General features: G+C 44.3%; 1 protein-coding gene across 10 annotated transcripts in view; it reads right to left on the bottom strand.

Moving 5' to 3' along the window:
- The window catches only part of VWA3A (von Willebrand factor A domain containing 3A), a 55,703-nt gene that overhangs the window by 22,104 nt on the left and 16,475 nt on the right, over window positions 1–17,124 (bottom strand). For all 10 annotated transcript variants that reach the window (XR_011494267.1, XR_011494266.1, XR_011494268.1 and 7 more), the window contains 9 exons: window positions 9,962–10,087; window positions 9,532–9,640; window positions 9,236–9,301; window positions 7,133–7,258; window positions 5,432–5,567; window positions 5,219–5,322; window positions 3,868–3,948; window positions 3,354–3,448; window positions 1,542–1,661 (listed from right to left, as the gene is read on the bottom strand). Coding sequence is in view for 7 of the 10 variants with exons in the window: in XM_070484773.1 (XP_070340874.1) it covers window positions 1,542–1,661; window positions 3,354–3,448; window positions 3,868–3,948; window positions 5,219–5,322; window positions 5,432–5,567; window positions 7,133–7,258; window positions 9,236–9,301; window positions 9,532–9,640; window positions 9,962–10,087 (963 nt within the window). In the remaining 3 variants the exon portion in view is untranslated. The remainder of the gene's footprint in view (window positions 1–1,541; window positions 1,662–3,353; window positions 3,449–3,867; window positions 3,949–5,218; window positions 5,323–5,431; window positions 5,568–7,132; window positions 7,259–9,235; window positions 9,302–9,531; window positions 9,641–9,961; window positions 10,088–17,124) is intronic.

Consider the following 17,124-nt stretch of genomic DNA (forward strand, 5'->3'; position numbering starts at 1 on the left):
GGTCCCATAGCATAAAAACTCCTGAGCATGGCCTATATAAATCCTCCATCTTCTGGGGCTTTTTGTCATGCACAGTCTCTCCCTCTCACCCCATATCCATACTGAATACCTGATGGTCCCTCAAAGTTCCCTAGTACCTCATGTGCCTCTGCTCATGCCATTCCCTGTACCTGGAATGCCCTTCCTCCCCATTGCCCCCATCACTCCCGAGTGCCAGGCAAACACCTACCCATTTGTCAACACTCAGTTAAAGGGTCACTTCCCCTAGGAAAACTTCCTGACGTCACTCTGCCCAGGTGGAAAGGACTCATCCTGCCTTTGGGCCCTCACAGTCCCATATCCTGCCTTCCAGCTATTTCTACAGAAAACACTTATTGGACTTATTTCTTAACCAGCCTGTCTCCCACTGCTAGGCCATAAGTGCCTTGAGGACAGGGACTGTGTGCTTTACCTTCCGTATCCCTAATGCCCAACACAGCAACTGCTATGTGGCGGGCTTCCAGTGAACGTTTGTTGGATGGATGGATGGCTGGATGGATAGATAAATAAATAAATGAAAACATTGCCTAAAATGTTTCTCTAAGCATTTCTTCTGTAGAACTTATTAGGGAAAGATTAGGCTTTGGTACAGAATAATATATAATATTAACTGCTGACTTAATAGGTTTAGAATACTCCGTTTGATGTGAAGTTGTATAAAAACATTTCCTTTAAGTAGGTTCCTTTTCTCTTTCTCCCCTAATTAGTTAAAATGGTATGCAATCAAAAAAATATAAAACTATATATATTTAAATTATATGTAACTATATATAATAGATATAATTTAACTATATATAATATATAACTAAATATTTAAATTATATATAACTATATAATACATATAACATGTTATATAACTATTTTATATATAATTGAACTATATATAATATATAACTATGTAATTATATATAACTATATATAATACAAATATATACAGTTGTATATAATTTGAGTATATATAGTTAAATATATCATTTATATATAAAATATTTATATTTTAAATTTTAAATTTATTTATAGTTCAAATTTATATATAAAATTATTTTATGCAAAAATATATAATTTAAATATATATTATAGTTTAATTATATATAGTTCTATATATAATTAAAATTTAGCAGTGGAATCTTAAATGTTTGCAATATTGTGGCTTGCTAGACCGGAGCTGGGAACTAAGACTGGGGCACGCCTGGGGGCCCTTCTTTTTCTCTTTTGTGCTCATCAGCTTGGAAGCCAAATGGGGCAATGGGCTGAGTTACTTTATCCTGGCTGATCAAGCAGTGTGTTTGGGGCCACTTATCACCTTCGCCCCAGTGGGACTGTCCTGCAACCATTTAATTATTCAATGCCCCAAACAAGATCATTCAAATCAGATAAACTGATGGCCATTCTGGGAGGCTGGGCGCTCATAACGACTGTCGTCCAGCTACCTGCCAGAAGCCTCAGCCCAGCGAGGGCACCAAACCCACATGACCTCCCCCGCCCGGGATCGGGGAGCGTACGCGATGATGTTGAAGTGGTCCTTGTTGGACAATTGCTCCTCCAGCAGCAGCCGCAGGGAGTGCTGGATATGAATAATGTACATGGAATTGGTCGCAGAGATATCCAGCAGTATAACCACCCTAAAAAGAAACACAAGCTTTAAGAGGAGAACTGAATCTCTCAGATAGGGTTTATTTTGTTCCATTTTACTATTTAAAGTGTTTTCCAGGGGAATTTTACATGCCAAAGTCACAGCTGGCCAAAATCTTCTTCATGGTTTGAGGTCAATAGAGTAGATTTACAACAGGAGACTAAGCGGGTCGTGGAAACTTCTCTCCCAGGAGGTTCTATCACGGAATAAAGTCGCAGGGTGGAGACAGTTTATGGGGCTGCGTACAATGCTTTTCACACAGTTCCTTGTTTTAAAGCACCAGCATCAGTATTATTATAGGCCGGGGTCTTTGCAGGGAAAACAGAAACAAGGTAAACAAGTTAGATGGGGAATTAGGCGTATCTGGGCCTCTGGGGAAATGTTCGTATCTTTTTGTTTCCTTTCTCTATTTGAAGATATTTAGCCCCATTCAGCCTTCTTTCATCACTTCAGATCTTTCATTCCCACCTCCTCCCTCCATTCTCATTTTGAGACAGCTATGGATAGCAAAAGAAAATCCACTGGATTTAGAGTCAGAAGTCCTTGGTTCAAGCCGCACTTCCTGTGTGGCCTTAGGCAAGTCACAAAACCTCTCTGATTTTTCGAATATTTAACTATAAACTATAATGAGACTCGTTATAGGATTGCTTTAAGAATTAAATAATATAATAGATGTATAATATTACAAACTGTAATATTTTGTAAATGGTAAAATCACATAAGGTATAGAATGATAATGATAGCTATAATGGACACCTATTGCTTCTCCCTACTCAGCATCCATTACCTCTTCTGGCAACAGAAGCCTGATTTTCCTTTGGCAATCACTTCTGCCCCTATCAGTCCATTTGAGGTGAGTGGAGCTGACCCCATCCTAAGCTTCAAGGGTGGGCATTTAACCCTAGGCAATCAGAACATCTCACACACACACACACATTCCCACACGGCCAGAGTGAACAGCTCATGGATGGGCCCGTGCCCTAAGCCCTGAGAGTGCTAAACTGCCAGAAAGTAAGTTGGCAGCTTCAAGTGGCTATCTTGCCACCTGGAGGGGAATATCTGCCTGAGAAAGCCAACAGATAAGAAAGCAGAGCTGAGAGATAGAGATAGATTCCTGACATGCATGAACCTCTGGATCAAGCCATGCCTGAAGACACTTATCAAACCTAATCTCGAATTTTTTTTTTTTGAAGAAGACTGGCCCTGAGCTAACATCCATGCCCATCTTCCTCTACTTTATATGTGGGATGCCTGCCACAGCATGGCTTGACAAGCAGTGAGTAGATCCACACCCAGGATCCAAACTGGCGAACCCCAAGGCTGCCAAAGCAAATGTGCAAACTTAACCGCTGCACCACTGGGCCGGCCTCTAGTCTAGAATTTTCAGTTTCCTTAACCAGACTTCCCTCTTTGGTGAAGCCAATTTACAGTTAGTTTCGGTTGCCTTTTAATGGAAAGAATGCTGAGTGGCACAATGGTGATATTATTGATGCTGCTGATGATGGTGGTGACTTCTTCCTCCAGGGGTTCTGCGGAGTGATGGCTGAAATCTTATTCTTAATCTAATCCTTAATCTCAGTGATGATTTCTGATGCTACCAATAGGGAATTCATGAGTAGAATAAGTGCTGTGTCCCACACCAGACCCACAAGGGATAAGAGCACTGCTTAGGAGAAGGTACCTTTTTTCACAAACAGTGCCCCAGATTCTTCTGCTGGCCAAGGAAAGCCACTCGATCCGCCTCTCGTACATCCGCATAGCTCTGCTGAGCTGTTTCTGCAAACGCAAGGGCCACAGACAGTGAGCGACTATGCAAAGGATGGCTGATTAAGGGGTCTGTGGGGGAAGGGAGCGTACCCCAGTTGCCTTCTGGGAACAGCGTGTCAAGGCCATGGGTAATCAGGCAATATAAACATTGCGCTAAATCATGAAATGAGTCTGCCACAAGACCAGGAAGAGAAGAGTTAAATATTTCATTGCCTCAACAGGGAGAGGAGGTAGATCTCGCCCCAAAGGATCAGAGACTTTTGTTTTAGGCATCCAGGTCCCTGATACCAGAGATGCCTGTGGGTGGACAGTTTCTGTTTACAAGAGAGAGTTCAGTCAATGGCTCGCTGTCTCCACATTCACTGGTGCCTCCCTCCCATTCCCTGCTCCCGCACCCCATCTTCTGACCTGTTGGACCCATTGCTGACCTGGTACTCATAGAGGAACGGCGGGTCCACGTGGACGTTCTTCACTGTCCCGTCATGCCACTCAAATTGTACCATCGCTTTCTGCACTCAGGCGCGGCCAAGAAGGGGAGCAGGCGAACAGAAGCACATGTGGGGAATGATTTTAAGTTTAATTTGGGCACTGGACTCTCCGAATCAGATACAGGAGAGGGAAATGGCCACATCTGAGCACATGTGGGGTCGGACTACGTCTCCTTCTGCCAGGCCACGGCCTTGTCTGGAGCTGGCAGCAGAGTGCCTTCAGGACAGCGGTCCCCTGAATGAACATGCCTGACAGCAAGCAGGCTGCCTTCTTGGGAAGCTCTTCTGAACATCAGAGTTTATTACAAGATATGGTTGGGGGTTTTCGTAATAGCAGAGTTGGAGAACTTAAAACATACTGGCATGGGTTCTTAGGTTTGGGAACCCAGATAAGGACACTGAAAATTAAATTTATTCATCTTTTCTTTCATCTTCCACCAAGTCATTATACTGATATCTCTAACTATGACTCCATCGCTCTAGTCACTCATCCATCCACTGCTAGAACTATACATCCGCCACACCACCTCTCTTTCCTTTCATTCTTCCATCTTTCCACTGATCTTTCTATTCACCTATTGTTCCTGCCTTCCATTTCTCCATCCTTACTTAAATTTTACATTCATCTTTTTAAATTCCATCCTGTCATCCATCCTTCCATTTTTTCCTTTCATCTTTCCATCTGTTCACATTTCCATCCATCCGTCATCCATTCATCCTTTTACCTGTTCATTCATCATCAACATTTCCATCCATCTACCCATTCCTCTTTCTTTTCCTTCTTTCCATCCTTCCTTCTACCCACTCAGCCGTCCAGTAAACATTCATTGAGTGCTCATTTGTACTAGAAATTGAGGATACAGAGTTGGAGAAGAGTTTTTCCTTTTAAAGGGCTCATACTCTGGTGGGGATTTAGATGTGTAATAAATACACACATTATATGAGCTATAGCAGGAGTCAGTACAAGGTACAGAGAGGACACAAAGGGAGTGAGTGTGTTCTGGGTGGAGAGAGGAAAACCTTCACAGAGGAGGAGACCGTGGTACCCAGTTTACTCCATCTTACCCTCATCTCCCAAGTTCCATTTTCAGATCTGTGAGAAACAGCAGTTAGAGTGGATTTGATGAGAGTTCTGGAGGCCTGGGTGGAAAGCCTGCATCCTACTCCAGGCCCTCAGGCCCCTGCTCCTTGGGCTCTGCCTTATGACTCTTATTTCCCGACCATTTAAGAAGGGAAATGCCACAGAGGAGCTCCCCTGCAGAGGACCGAGAGAACTCTGAATCTGAGTTACCTCATGGATAGTTGATGATACTGTTTTCTGGAGAATAGGCACAAATTCCTCCACGGGCGAGAATGCGTTGGGTGCCAGAACCTGATAAAGGCTTAACTTCTTGGCTGTAAAAATAAATAGTGGGGCTTGAGGCACCACTCTTGAAGCCCTAGAGGATTCAGGCCTGGTAGTCAGTCACCTTAGTTCTGGCTTCTGCCCTCTTTTGGGATGTACCTTTCAGGCCATTGATCTTGAGCCATTCTGCAGAAGTCTTGTCCAAGTTTGGGAACTCAATGGTGAGGGGCGCCTCATGCTTTGGAGGTTTAGGCAAGAGACTTGTGAGTGGCCCTTTTGCAATCTCTGTGGAAAGCTAAATTAAAATTAAAATTAAAATCCTCGTTACATAATTGTATTTTAAAGCTAAAAAGTCCTCAGTCTCCCCCACCCACCCGGCTTCCCTAAGCGGAGCATGTAAAACCTTACCTGGTAAATTAAAGGCAGTTATGCCTTCCCTTCCACCACCCCCATCCCCTTCTCTGGAGACTTCCCGAATTTCCAGGGGAAGAGGGAAATGTCCCCAGCAACTCGTTCCCTCTTTCATTTGTCAGTCCTCCTCGTCCCTTCCCCACCCTGACCATTAAGATCAGCACCTGGGACTCTAAGATCACAGGTGGCCTCTCCATGAGCTCAAAATATGAGGTATGGGAACTAAAAAGTAACTCCTACACCAAATCAGATAGGGAGCCCTGATCGAGCCCACATTTACAAACTGAAAACCTGAGGTCCTGAGAAGTTAAAGCACTCCTTGTCAAGCCACGCTGTGGCAGGTGTCCCACATATAAAGTAGAGGAAGATGGGCACAGATGTTAGCTCAGGGCCAGTCTTCCTCAGCAAAAAAGAGGAGGATTGGTGGCAGATGTTAGCTCAAGGCTAATCTTCAAAAAAAAAAAATTTAATCCATGTATCACCTTATAATCATCTTGCAAATCAGAAATAGTACATGCATTTCATTTTGGGAAACTCCTGGCAAGGTTTTGGCATTCGAAAGACCTGGGTTTGATTCAAATTCAATCTATTTCTATCTCTGTGATCATGCGGAAATCATTTAACCTCTTAACTTCAGTTTTGTCATCTGTAAAGTGTAAAGTACCCACCGCCGACTGTTGTTGTAAAGATAGAATAAGGCATTTAAAGAATTAAGCATCGTGCCTATCTTAGAAAGTACACTCAGTACCTGAGAACTGTTATAATTACAAGACTGATAGTTGTTACGGTTTACAGAGAGCCAGTAGAAGAGCTGGAACTAAAATTTCAGACCCCAGTCGAGGTGCTGTGTTTCTTTCACTACATCCCGCCAGGCCGAAATGTCTGGTCCTCACACCCACATCTTCATTCAGTGAAGTTACAAATGCATTCGTTCCTCGTCTGTCCACGCCTCAGTTCCCTGCACAGTCTAAACGGCACACAGCTGGTCATGGTGCTTGTGGCCTGGAGCTGCCTGAACTATGCTGCTGATGTTAAGTTAACCAAGTCACCGGCAGGGACATCTGCCCTGAATGAGGTGCTGGGTGGGAAAGATCTCCTTTAAGACAGACTGTTCTGTGTGGTTGAGCTTTTCATCATTCCTCAAATTGGGGGAAGGGAGGGGACAGTGGCAGGTGGAAGAGGTGGCAGAAGCCTGCTGGCTTTTCTCTGAAATACATTTTTCAGTTAGAAAATGCACCCGGATCTTTCCTGCACAGTGGAGGGCTCGCCCAGCCCACCCGGCTGAGAGCTGTGAGCTACAGCAGAGGGCGGGGCTCTGCCCTGTTCCACTTTCGGGACATGGGGGCCTCAGAGCCATGCCTCTGAGAGACAGGTGAGAAAGGAGAATAGAGTGAGGCCAGCTGAGAGTCTCTGGGAGGAGGTCCCAGAATCTTCCTTCGCATCACCTACCTCCCTCATCATGCAGGTCAGCTCATCCCAGGGGGTGCTGTGGTGGAGGGCTTGGACGTGGCCCAGGAGGTTCTGAGCCTTCTGGATTTCTGCCAGGAGCTCGTCCACCTCCCGGCTGGTACAGATCTGGGGGTGGTGGGAGCAATCAGCCATCCAGGGGTCACTTGGCAGAGTCTTTAAATCAGACATGATACACTGGGGTCTGTGTGCCAGACAGAGCTTGCAAACATGTTGTGTCCCTCTTGTGCAGTATTGGCCCGCAGTGTTTTTAAACAATTGAAGCATTGTCTACCCTTAAAAAAGTGAAGAAACACTTTACACCCAATAATAATAATAATAATGATAATAAGAATAATAATAAAGGGACTATAACAAGTATCCACGAGGAAGCAGAGAATTGGAACTCCTGTACATTGCTGGTGCGGATGTAAAATGGTGCAGCCGCTGTGGAAAACAGTTGGGTGGTTCCTCAAAAGATAAAACATAGAATTACCACATGACACAGCATTTCCACTTCTACGTATATACCCAAAATAATTGAAAACAGGGACTCAGATACTTGTACACCAATGTTCATAGCGGTTCACAATAGCCAAAAGGTGGAAACAACCCAAATGTCTGTCAACTGATAAATGGACAAACAAAATGTAGGATATCTAGAAAATGGAATATTATTCAAGCATACAAATGAACAAAGTTCTGATACATGCTACCACATAGATAAACCTTGAAAGACACCAAAGGTACAGCATTCCATTTAAATGAAATCTCCAGACTAGGTAAATGCATAGAGACAGAAAGCAGGTTGGTGGTTGCCAGGGGCTGTGGGAGAGGAGGAATGGGGAGCATCTGCTCAATGGGCAGAGTTTCCTTTCGGGGTGATGACAATGTTTTGGTACTAGACAATGGTGGTGGTTGCACAAGGCTGTGACTGTGTTAAATGTCACTGAACTCACTTTAAAGTGGTTAACTTTATGTTATGTGGATTTCACCTCAATTTTTTAAAAATGGAGAGAAATCACACCCCAAAATCCAGATTTCTGGCCCTGCTGGAAAAACTGGAAGACGTAGCAACACTGAGGTCACATGCCTACAAAGCAACGATCAGCTGGGGCTCAGCAGAGGCGTCTCTTTCGATGGGGCATGAGCCGACTAGTTCACCGCAGGCCCCACCACTTTGCCGCCCCCCCATCAGAGTCATAATTTTTTGTCATCCTCGCACGGTTGTTTTGCTTATACTAAAGAGGACAGTGAAATTTGTTGTGCCCATATCTCTACCCAGAGCAGAAAAACAGTAGATATGCCAAGAGGGCCACAGACTTTAAGATAAAATATTTCTTAAACCCGCCCTTTTCGTCCATTTACTGTACCTTCCTCGCCCCTGTAGCCTGTGACCCCCACAAACAGAGAAGCGGTGTTGGCCCAGGAAAATGTTGCCTGACCCTGGCTCCTTGGTGTGAAATGCTAGACTTCGCAACACTTGAACATATTTGTGAGGTGCAAACATTCATTTGCTCATGGCTATGAATGGTTAGCAGGCAAAGCACAGCCTGTGAGCTGGATAGATGGTTGGCGTCTCAACCTGCCACACAGACCTACACACACATTTGCTAATTGTTACCTCCATTGTGGGCATGGGGTGTTATCATTAACTTGGACAAGGACACTGATGGATAGATTGGTAGAGAATTAATTGCTCATTCAGAATTGATTGCTGGGGGTCTATCCAGGAGAGAGGACTGAGGCAGCTTTCAGACTCAGAGCTTTGGTGAGAGCAGGGGTAGGGGTGGGGCCCATGTCAATGGTAACTGGATAGAGATTCATGATTCTACCCACCAGGCTTCAAAAGGCCTCCAGGCTCACCAGCGTGCAATCAACTCATCATACACGCTGACCAAAAGATTTCTTGTGACGTCATGTTGCCCCTGTTCTTGCCACATATTCATTTTAACCTGATTACACCTGGGTAAACCCATTGAGCATAGGGGTGGGAGGAAGCAAGTACATAGCGTGGTCTGTCCTGGCCCAGATCCCATGGGCACAGCCTTGGAGGCAGGCAGGCAGGGAGGGAGGAGAGGGCAGCGTGTTGGCAGAAGGGCTTACCTCCGTCTCTGGGCTGTAGCAGTGGTAGTAGCCCCCGACAGCCTCTGCAAGGTTCCTTAGGACAGCCTGCAGGGATGATGACAGATCAGCCCTCAGTAGGGCCACACCAATACTCTAAAGAGCTTTCTTCTTGACTGAACCTCCCAACTGTCCAACGCTTCTCATCTTACCAAAGAGAGAACTAGACACAAGGAGAGTCATGTTCTTGTCCACAGCTAGGGTGGCCTGTCCTCCAAGACCGGCCCAGCTCACCATGGCCAATCCAAGGGAAACATTGGAGAATCTTGGGTACTTACAGGGGGCACCTGGTGGTCGCATTTGTAGGTGATGATGTGGGTGATGAGGCCCCTTCCCACGACGGACTGTTGGATGTAGTCGGACAGGATTTCAGAAGGCTGATCTGGGCTGGGAGAAGATGGAAGAAGGGAAGGGGGCACCCCAGGTCAAATCCCTCTGAGGACATTCCACAGCAAAATGCTAATTCCCAGGGAACATCTTATGAATCCCACTGACCACCTGTGTCCCAGGTCACCTGTGTAAGATGCAGGGCAGAGGGACCGCAGGCCTGGCCTGGCTGTCCTGCCCCAACATCTATGGACAGCCAGCCTGTGAACACAATCATTCTCTCAAGTGCATGGGAAGAGTCATGCTGATGATCTTTTCTCAAACAATGCTTTGGTTCTCTGGCCTCCTTAGTCTGTCACCCACTTAGCAAAGGAGACCTACCAGCTTCCCATTATGGTCACCAGAGAATTCAGCTCCTTTACAGCGAAGATCTTCTTCAGGGCTTGTAGCAGATTGCTGCCCACATCAGGCTGCAGTTTCTTTACCCAGAGCTTGAGTTCCTGGAGGCTGAGGGAGACAGTAATGGAGAAGACAACAGCGATCTCATCACAGTGCCCTTACTAAATACCAGGCCCAGGACAGATATGAGCTCATTGAAGCCTAATAATTCCTTGAGGCAATACCTTTATTCCCATTTTATAGATGAGGAAACTGAGGCTCAGAGTTATGACTTGCCCAAGGTGATAATGTAAGCATCTGGCAACACTGAGATTTCAGACCTGGTCTGATTCTAGGACCTGAGCTTCTACTGACTGATGTCTGAGGGTCTGGGGCTAAGTTCCTTCTTCCCCAGACACCCTCCCAGCCCTCCTGGAAGGCAGACCTCAGCCTGAGCATCGAGTTAAGCCCCTAACCCTCAGAGGTTTCTGAGAGAAGGTACTGTGGCTGTGGGACTGCATCCCACGTGGACTGGGATACACATCACTCATGAGAAGGGAAACGCCCTAACACAGTGCGTTCTTGGTTAAAGACCTCACGTGGTACAGTGAGAGATTTCTGCTCTTTCCGTTTCTCTTTCAGTCTGTCCAAAAAAAAAAAAAAAAAAACTCAGCTTACTGTCAGAAGTCTGTCTTTTGTTATTACATAACTGTTGAGTCTCCCTTTTCAACAAAGAGAGAACAAATCCCAGGCATAGCGCCTTCTCAAGCCAACAGGTTCAAGCTGGAATGTAATATCATTGTTTTGTTTGCTTTCATTGTATTTATTTTTATGACTACTTTCTAACTATGGCAAGTGAGATGGGCTTCTCACTTATGATATTCACAGAATTTCCTTCAATAATAAATATAGAGTTGATATTTAAAAAATCAATAATAGTGCAAGTGGCAGAGCAAATAATAGTACAAGTGGCAGAAATATGACAAAAATCACAAAGGAAGCAATGACTGAAGTTGAGGAGTTCTTGGCTAGATGATCTCAAGGTGACTTCCAGGTCCAGCATTCCGGAGATCAGGGGTGAAACTAGAGTGGAAATCTCAGAAAAAAATGCGCTCATTCACTGAGTACCTGCCACATGCCAGGTACTTAGTTTTCATTTCATCTTCACAACAGCTCAGTGAGGGTTCTCAGTCACTTGGCCTCTTTCTGCTAAGGAGAGAGTTAAAGGACTGGTCAAGGTCACCCAGTAACTGTCAGAGTGGGATTCAAAGCCAGTGCTGCCAGAACTGGGCTCTTCCCTACTCAAAAGTGTTGCTCATTGCAGCCAGCGCGGGGCAAGGGGACCCTGTCCCGGACAATTCAAGCACGTGGTTTGTCCTGGAATCTCCTCTGGGCATGTTCCCTAACTGAGTCCCAGTTTTCTCATCTGCAAAATGGGGATAATAATCCTATTCCACGTTTTGGCTATAAATATTAAATAAGATCGTATGTGCGAAGGGCCTAGCATGGTACCTAATACATGAGTGGTCAAGCATATTCCCTTCATAAAAGAGAAATTTATGCTTACTGGCATAAGTAATTAGAAATTCTTATACACCTTTCCTCTCCCCCCACACCCCCAAAAAACTGCAAATGAGAAACTCCCAAATAAAGGACTGGTTCAATTGTAGTACGTCTATGCAGTGGCATAGTATATAGCCATTAAAAAGAATGCAGTAGGTCTGTGTGTACTGAGAGAGAAGGCTATTCAAGATTAGGTGACAAGCCAGGGTGGAGAACAGTGTAACATGCTCGTGTTTCTGTTTAAATAAAAGAGGATAGGAAGATCCAAGATGGCGCCGTGAGTAGTCCTCTTTGTTTCTCCCCCTTCGAGTCTACAACTATTTGGACACTTATCACTTGACAAAGGATATCCAGACAGCATCTCAGGATGTCTGAGATACCCACGTGACTATGCATCGGAAGGTGGACGGATTTTCCTCTGGGAGGATGTGGAAATAGGTGAAAACTCTCCGACCCCGACCGAGCAGCCTAGTACCCACAAGCGGCTTTCTTCCAACGGACGCCCCCAGAGGATCTACACACATCTAGGGCAGGAGCGAGCACACAACAGAGGAGCGACGGTGGAAACAGGTGACCAGAACCCTACCTAAACCCCCCGCAATTACTCCTAAACGCAGAGGGAAACTTTGGAGTTGCACACCTGAGCCCGTGGGGAGAGTCTCTCCCCGCCATTGGCGGGGAGACCCCGCCTGGTGTTCACGGCGCCCGGAGGGTCCCAGAGAGAGTCGCTGAGGGTACGGAGGTCTCCCGGCTGCCACTGCCCGCCCCGTGGGAGTAGGGATTGCCGGAGATCTCGGAGAGGACAGGGGCTGGGGAAAGTTTCAAAGGCCGGCTCTGCGACCCGGAGGGGAAGCTCCGGAGTTCCGCCCAGGCAGCAGACAAAACTCTCTGTCTGCCATTAGCAGAGGGGCCACGCCCAGCATTCACGGCTCCGGGAGAGTCCCGGAGAGAATCCCAGAGGGTGGGGCGACCCCCAGCTGCTGTTGCCCGCCCCGTGGGACTAGGGATAGCTGGAGATCTCGGAGAGGACTGGGGCTGGGGGGAGTTCCAGAGACCCAGCTTCGTAGCCTAGGGGGAAACCCTACAGGCTCACAGCAGCCTTAGGGAAAGCCTCTGCACAGCACCAGTAGAAGGCACCCAGCTGGCAGCCACAAGGCTGGAAGACCCCAGGGCAAAAGCAGCATAGCTAGGTGAACTAACCACAGACTGTAGAAGATGCCAATAGCTCTCCTGCGACCCATAGAGGACAAGTGAGATTTTGTGGGTGCCGAAAGCAATGGAGCGGCAAATATAAGTGATCCCACCCCTGGCCGCTGGAAAAGCCCATAACACCGTTGCAGACCCCAAGGAGAGAGCACATCTAGGTGGGCTGCAACAGTAGGCACCAGCAGCCTGAAGCCCCCCTGTGACGGCCCCCATGGCAGAGGAGGGAATCCAAAGGGCCACTGTGGCTACGAGGAGGGGCCCAGGCCCAGTTAGCAACTGCGGACAGGGTTCCTGGTTGGAGTAGTATAAACAGCTGCTCCCCCACCGCAGCAGCTGAAACAAGTGAAAGGAGCAACTAAACTCTATCTCCATGTGGAGGCACGAATCAACAACATCAAGCAATATGAAAAAATACATTAAATCTCCAGAACAGAAAGAAAGTAACAAATACACAGAAAACAATCCCAAAGAAAATGAGATATATAACCTAAATGATGATGACTTCAAAACAGCCATCATTAAAATTCTCAATGAGTTAAGAGAGAATTCTGACCGACAACTCAACGAGTTCAGGAGCTATGTCACAAAAGAGTTTGATACGATAAAGAAGAACCAAACAGAAATATTGGAAATGAAGAACACAATAGAGGAGATTAAGAAAAATCTAGATGCTCTGAACAGTAGGGCCGATAATATGGAGGAAAGAATTAGCAATTTGGAAGATGGCAATATAGAATTGCTGCAGGCAGAGGAGGAGAGAGAAGCAAGACTAAAAAGAAATGAAGAAACTCTCCGAGAATTATCAGACACAATTAGGAGATGCAACATAAGGATTATAGGTATTCCAGAGGGAGAAGAGAAGGAGAAAGGGGCAGAAAGCCTATTCAAAGAAATAATGGCTGAGAACTTCCCAAATCTGGTGAGAGAGATGGATCTTCAGGTGACAGAAGCCAATAGATCTCCAAACTTTATCAATGCAAGAAGACCAACTCCACGGCATATAGTAGTGAAGCTAGCAAAAGTCAACGACAAGGAGAAAATAGTAAGGACAGCCAGGCAAAAGAAACTAACCTACAAAGGAACCCCCATCAGGCTATCAGCAGATTTCTCAGCAGAAACTTTACAGGCTAGAAGAGAGTGGAATGATATATTCAAAAATCTGAAGGACAAAAATCTACAGCCGAGAATTCTCTACCCAGCGAAAATATCCTTCAAATACGATGGAGAAATAAAAACTTTCCAAGATAAACAAAAATTAAGGGAGTTCATTGCCACAAAACCTCCGCTACAGGAAATCCTCAGGAAAACACTCATTCCTGAAAAATCCAAAAAAGGAAAGGGGCTACAAAACCAAGAGCAGAGGAGATAAGTAGAAGGACAACAACAGAGAGTAGCAGCTCTACATCAGAACAGATTAAACCATGGGACGAGAAACAAAGGAAATTGAAGAAAACCGGAAAACAAGACACAAAATGGTAGTGGTAGGCCCCCACATCTCAATAATCACTCTAAATTTAAATGGATTGAACTCCCCAATCAAAAGACACAGAGTGGCAGGATGGATCAAAGAACAAGATCCAACAATATGCTGCCTCCAGGAAACACACCTCAGCCCCAAAGACAAACACAGACTCAGAGTGAAGGGATGGAGAACAATATTCCAAGCTAATAATGAACAAAAGAAAGCAGGTGTCGCTATACTAATATCAGACAAGGTAGACTTCAAAGCAAAACAGATAAAGAAAGACAAAGAGGGACAGTATATAATGATAAAAGGGACTCTCCACCAAGAAGACATAACACTTATAAATATATACGCACCCAACACAGGAGCACCAAAATTTGTAAAGCAACTCTTAATAGAACTAAAAGAAGACATCAACAACAATACAATAATAGTAGGGGACCTCAACACACCATTAACACCAATGGACAGAACATCCAGACAGAAAAGCAACAAGGAAATAATAGAATTAAATGAAAAATTAGACCAGATGGACTTAATAGATATATATAGAACACTTCATCCAAAAACAGCAGGTTACACATTCTTCTCAAGTGCACATGGAACATTCTCAAGGATTGACCATATTTTGGGAACCAAAGCAAACATCAATAAATACAAGAGAGTTGAAATAAGATCAAGCATCTTTTCTGATCATAATGCTATTAAACTAGAAATCAACTACAAGAAAAAAGCAGAGAAAGGTGCAAAAATGTGGAGACTAAACAACACGCTTCTCAACAAACAATGGATCATTGAAGAAATTAAAGAAGAAATCAAATTTTATCTGGAGACTAATGAAAATGAGAACACGACATACCAAATCATTTGGGATGCAGCAAAAGCAGTCCTAAGAGGGAAATTCATCGCAATACAGGCTCACCTCACTGAACAAGAAAAAGCTCACATAAGCAACCTCAAACGACACCTAACAGAACTAGAAAAAGAAGAACAAACAAAGCCCAAAGTCAGTAGAAGGAGGGAAATAATAAAAATAAGAGCAGAAATAAACGATATTGAAACAAAAAAGACAATAGAAAGGATCAATGAAACAAAGAGTTGGTTCTTCGAAAGAATTAACAAAATTGACAAACCCCTAGCCAGACTCACCAAGAAAAGAAGAGAGAAATCTCAAATTAATAAAATTAGGAATGACAGAGGAGAAATCACAACAGATACCAATGAAGTACAAGAGATCATAAGAGAATACTATGAAAAACTACATGCCAACAAATTGAACAACCTGGAAGAAATGGACAAATTCCTAGACTCCTACAATCTCCCCAAACTGAATCAGGAAGAAATGGAGAATCTGAATAGGCCAATCACAAGTAAGGAAATAGAAACGGTAATCAAAAACCTCCCCAAAAATAAGAGTCCAGGACCAGACGGCTTCTCTGGAGAATTCTACCAAACATTCAAAGAAGACTTAATACCTATTCTCCTCAAACTGTTCCAGAAAATTGAGGAAGACGGAGCACTCCCTAACACATTCTATGAAGCCAACATCACTCTGATCCCCAAACCTGACAAGGACAACACAAAGAAGGAGAACTACAGGCCGATATCACTGATGAACATAGATGCAGAAGTCCTCAACAAAATTCTGGCAAACCGAATACAGCAATACATCAAAAAGATTATACACCATGATCAAGTGGGATTTATACCAGGGAGACAGGGATGGTTCAACATCCGCAAGTCAATCAACGTGATACACTACATCAACAAAATGAAAAACAAAAACCACATGATCATCTCAATGGATGCAGAGAAAGCATTCGACAAGATCCAACACCCATTTATGATAAAAACCCTCAGTAAAATGGGTATAGAAGGAAAGTACCTCAACATAATAAAGGCCATATATGATAGACCCACAGCCAACATCATACTCAATGGACAAAAACTGAAAGCCATCCCTCTGAGGACAGGAACAAGACAAGGGTGCCCACTTTCACCACTCCTATTCAACATAGTACTGGAGGTGCTGGCCAGAGCAATTCAGCAGGAAAAAGAAATAAAAGGAATCCAAATAGGTAACGAAGAAGTAAAACTCTCGCTGTTTGCAGACGACATGATCTTATATATAGAAAACCCCAAAGAATCCATAGAAAAACTATTAGAAATAATCAACAACTACAGCAAAGTAGCAGGGTATAAAATTAACGTGCATAAATCAGTAGCATTTCTATACACTAACAATGAACTAACAGAAAAAGAACTCAAGAACTCAATCCCATTCACAATCGCAACGAAAAGAATAAAATACCTTGGGATAAACTTAACCAAGGAAGTGAAGGATCTATACAATGAAAACTATAAGACTTTCTTGAAAGAAATTGACGATGACATAAAGAGATGGAAAGACATTCCTTGCACATGGATTGGAAGAATAAACATAGTTAAAATGTCCATACTACCTAAAGCAATATACAGATTCAATGCTATCCCAATCAGAATCCCAAGAACATTCTGCACAGAAATTGAACAAACAATCCTAAAATTCATATGGGGGCAACAAAAGACCGCGAATTGCTAAAGCAATCCTGAGCAAAAACAAAGCCGGCGGAATCACAATCCCCGATTTCAAAACATACTACAAAGCTACAGTGATCAAAACAGCATGGTACTGGTACAAAAACAGGTCCACAGATCAATGGAACAGAATTGAAAGCCCAGAGATAAAACCACACATCTATGGACAGCTAATCTTCAACAAAGGAGCAGAGGGCCTACAATGGAGAAAAGAAAGTCTCTTCAACAAATGGTGCTGGGAAAACTGGACAGCCACATGCAAAAGATTGAAAATCGACCATTCTTTTTCACCACACACCAAAATAAACTCAAAATGGATCAAAGACCTAAAGATTAGGCCTGAGACAATAAGTCT

Source organism: Equus asinus, chromosome 14 (genome assembly GCF_041296235.1).
Source record: "Equus asinus isolate D_3611 breed Donkey chromosome 14, EquAss-T2T_v2, whole genome shotgun sequence".
NCBI lineage: Eukaryota > Metazoa > Chordata > Mammalia > Perissodactyla > Equidae > Equus > Equus asinus.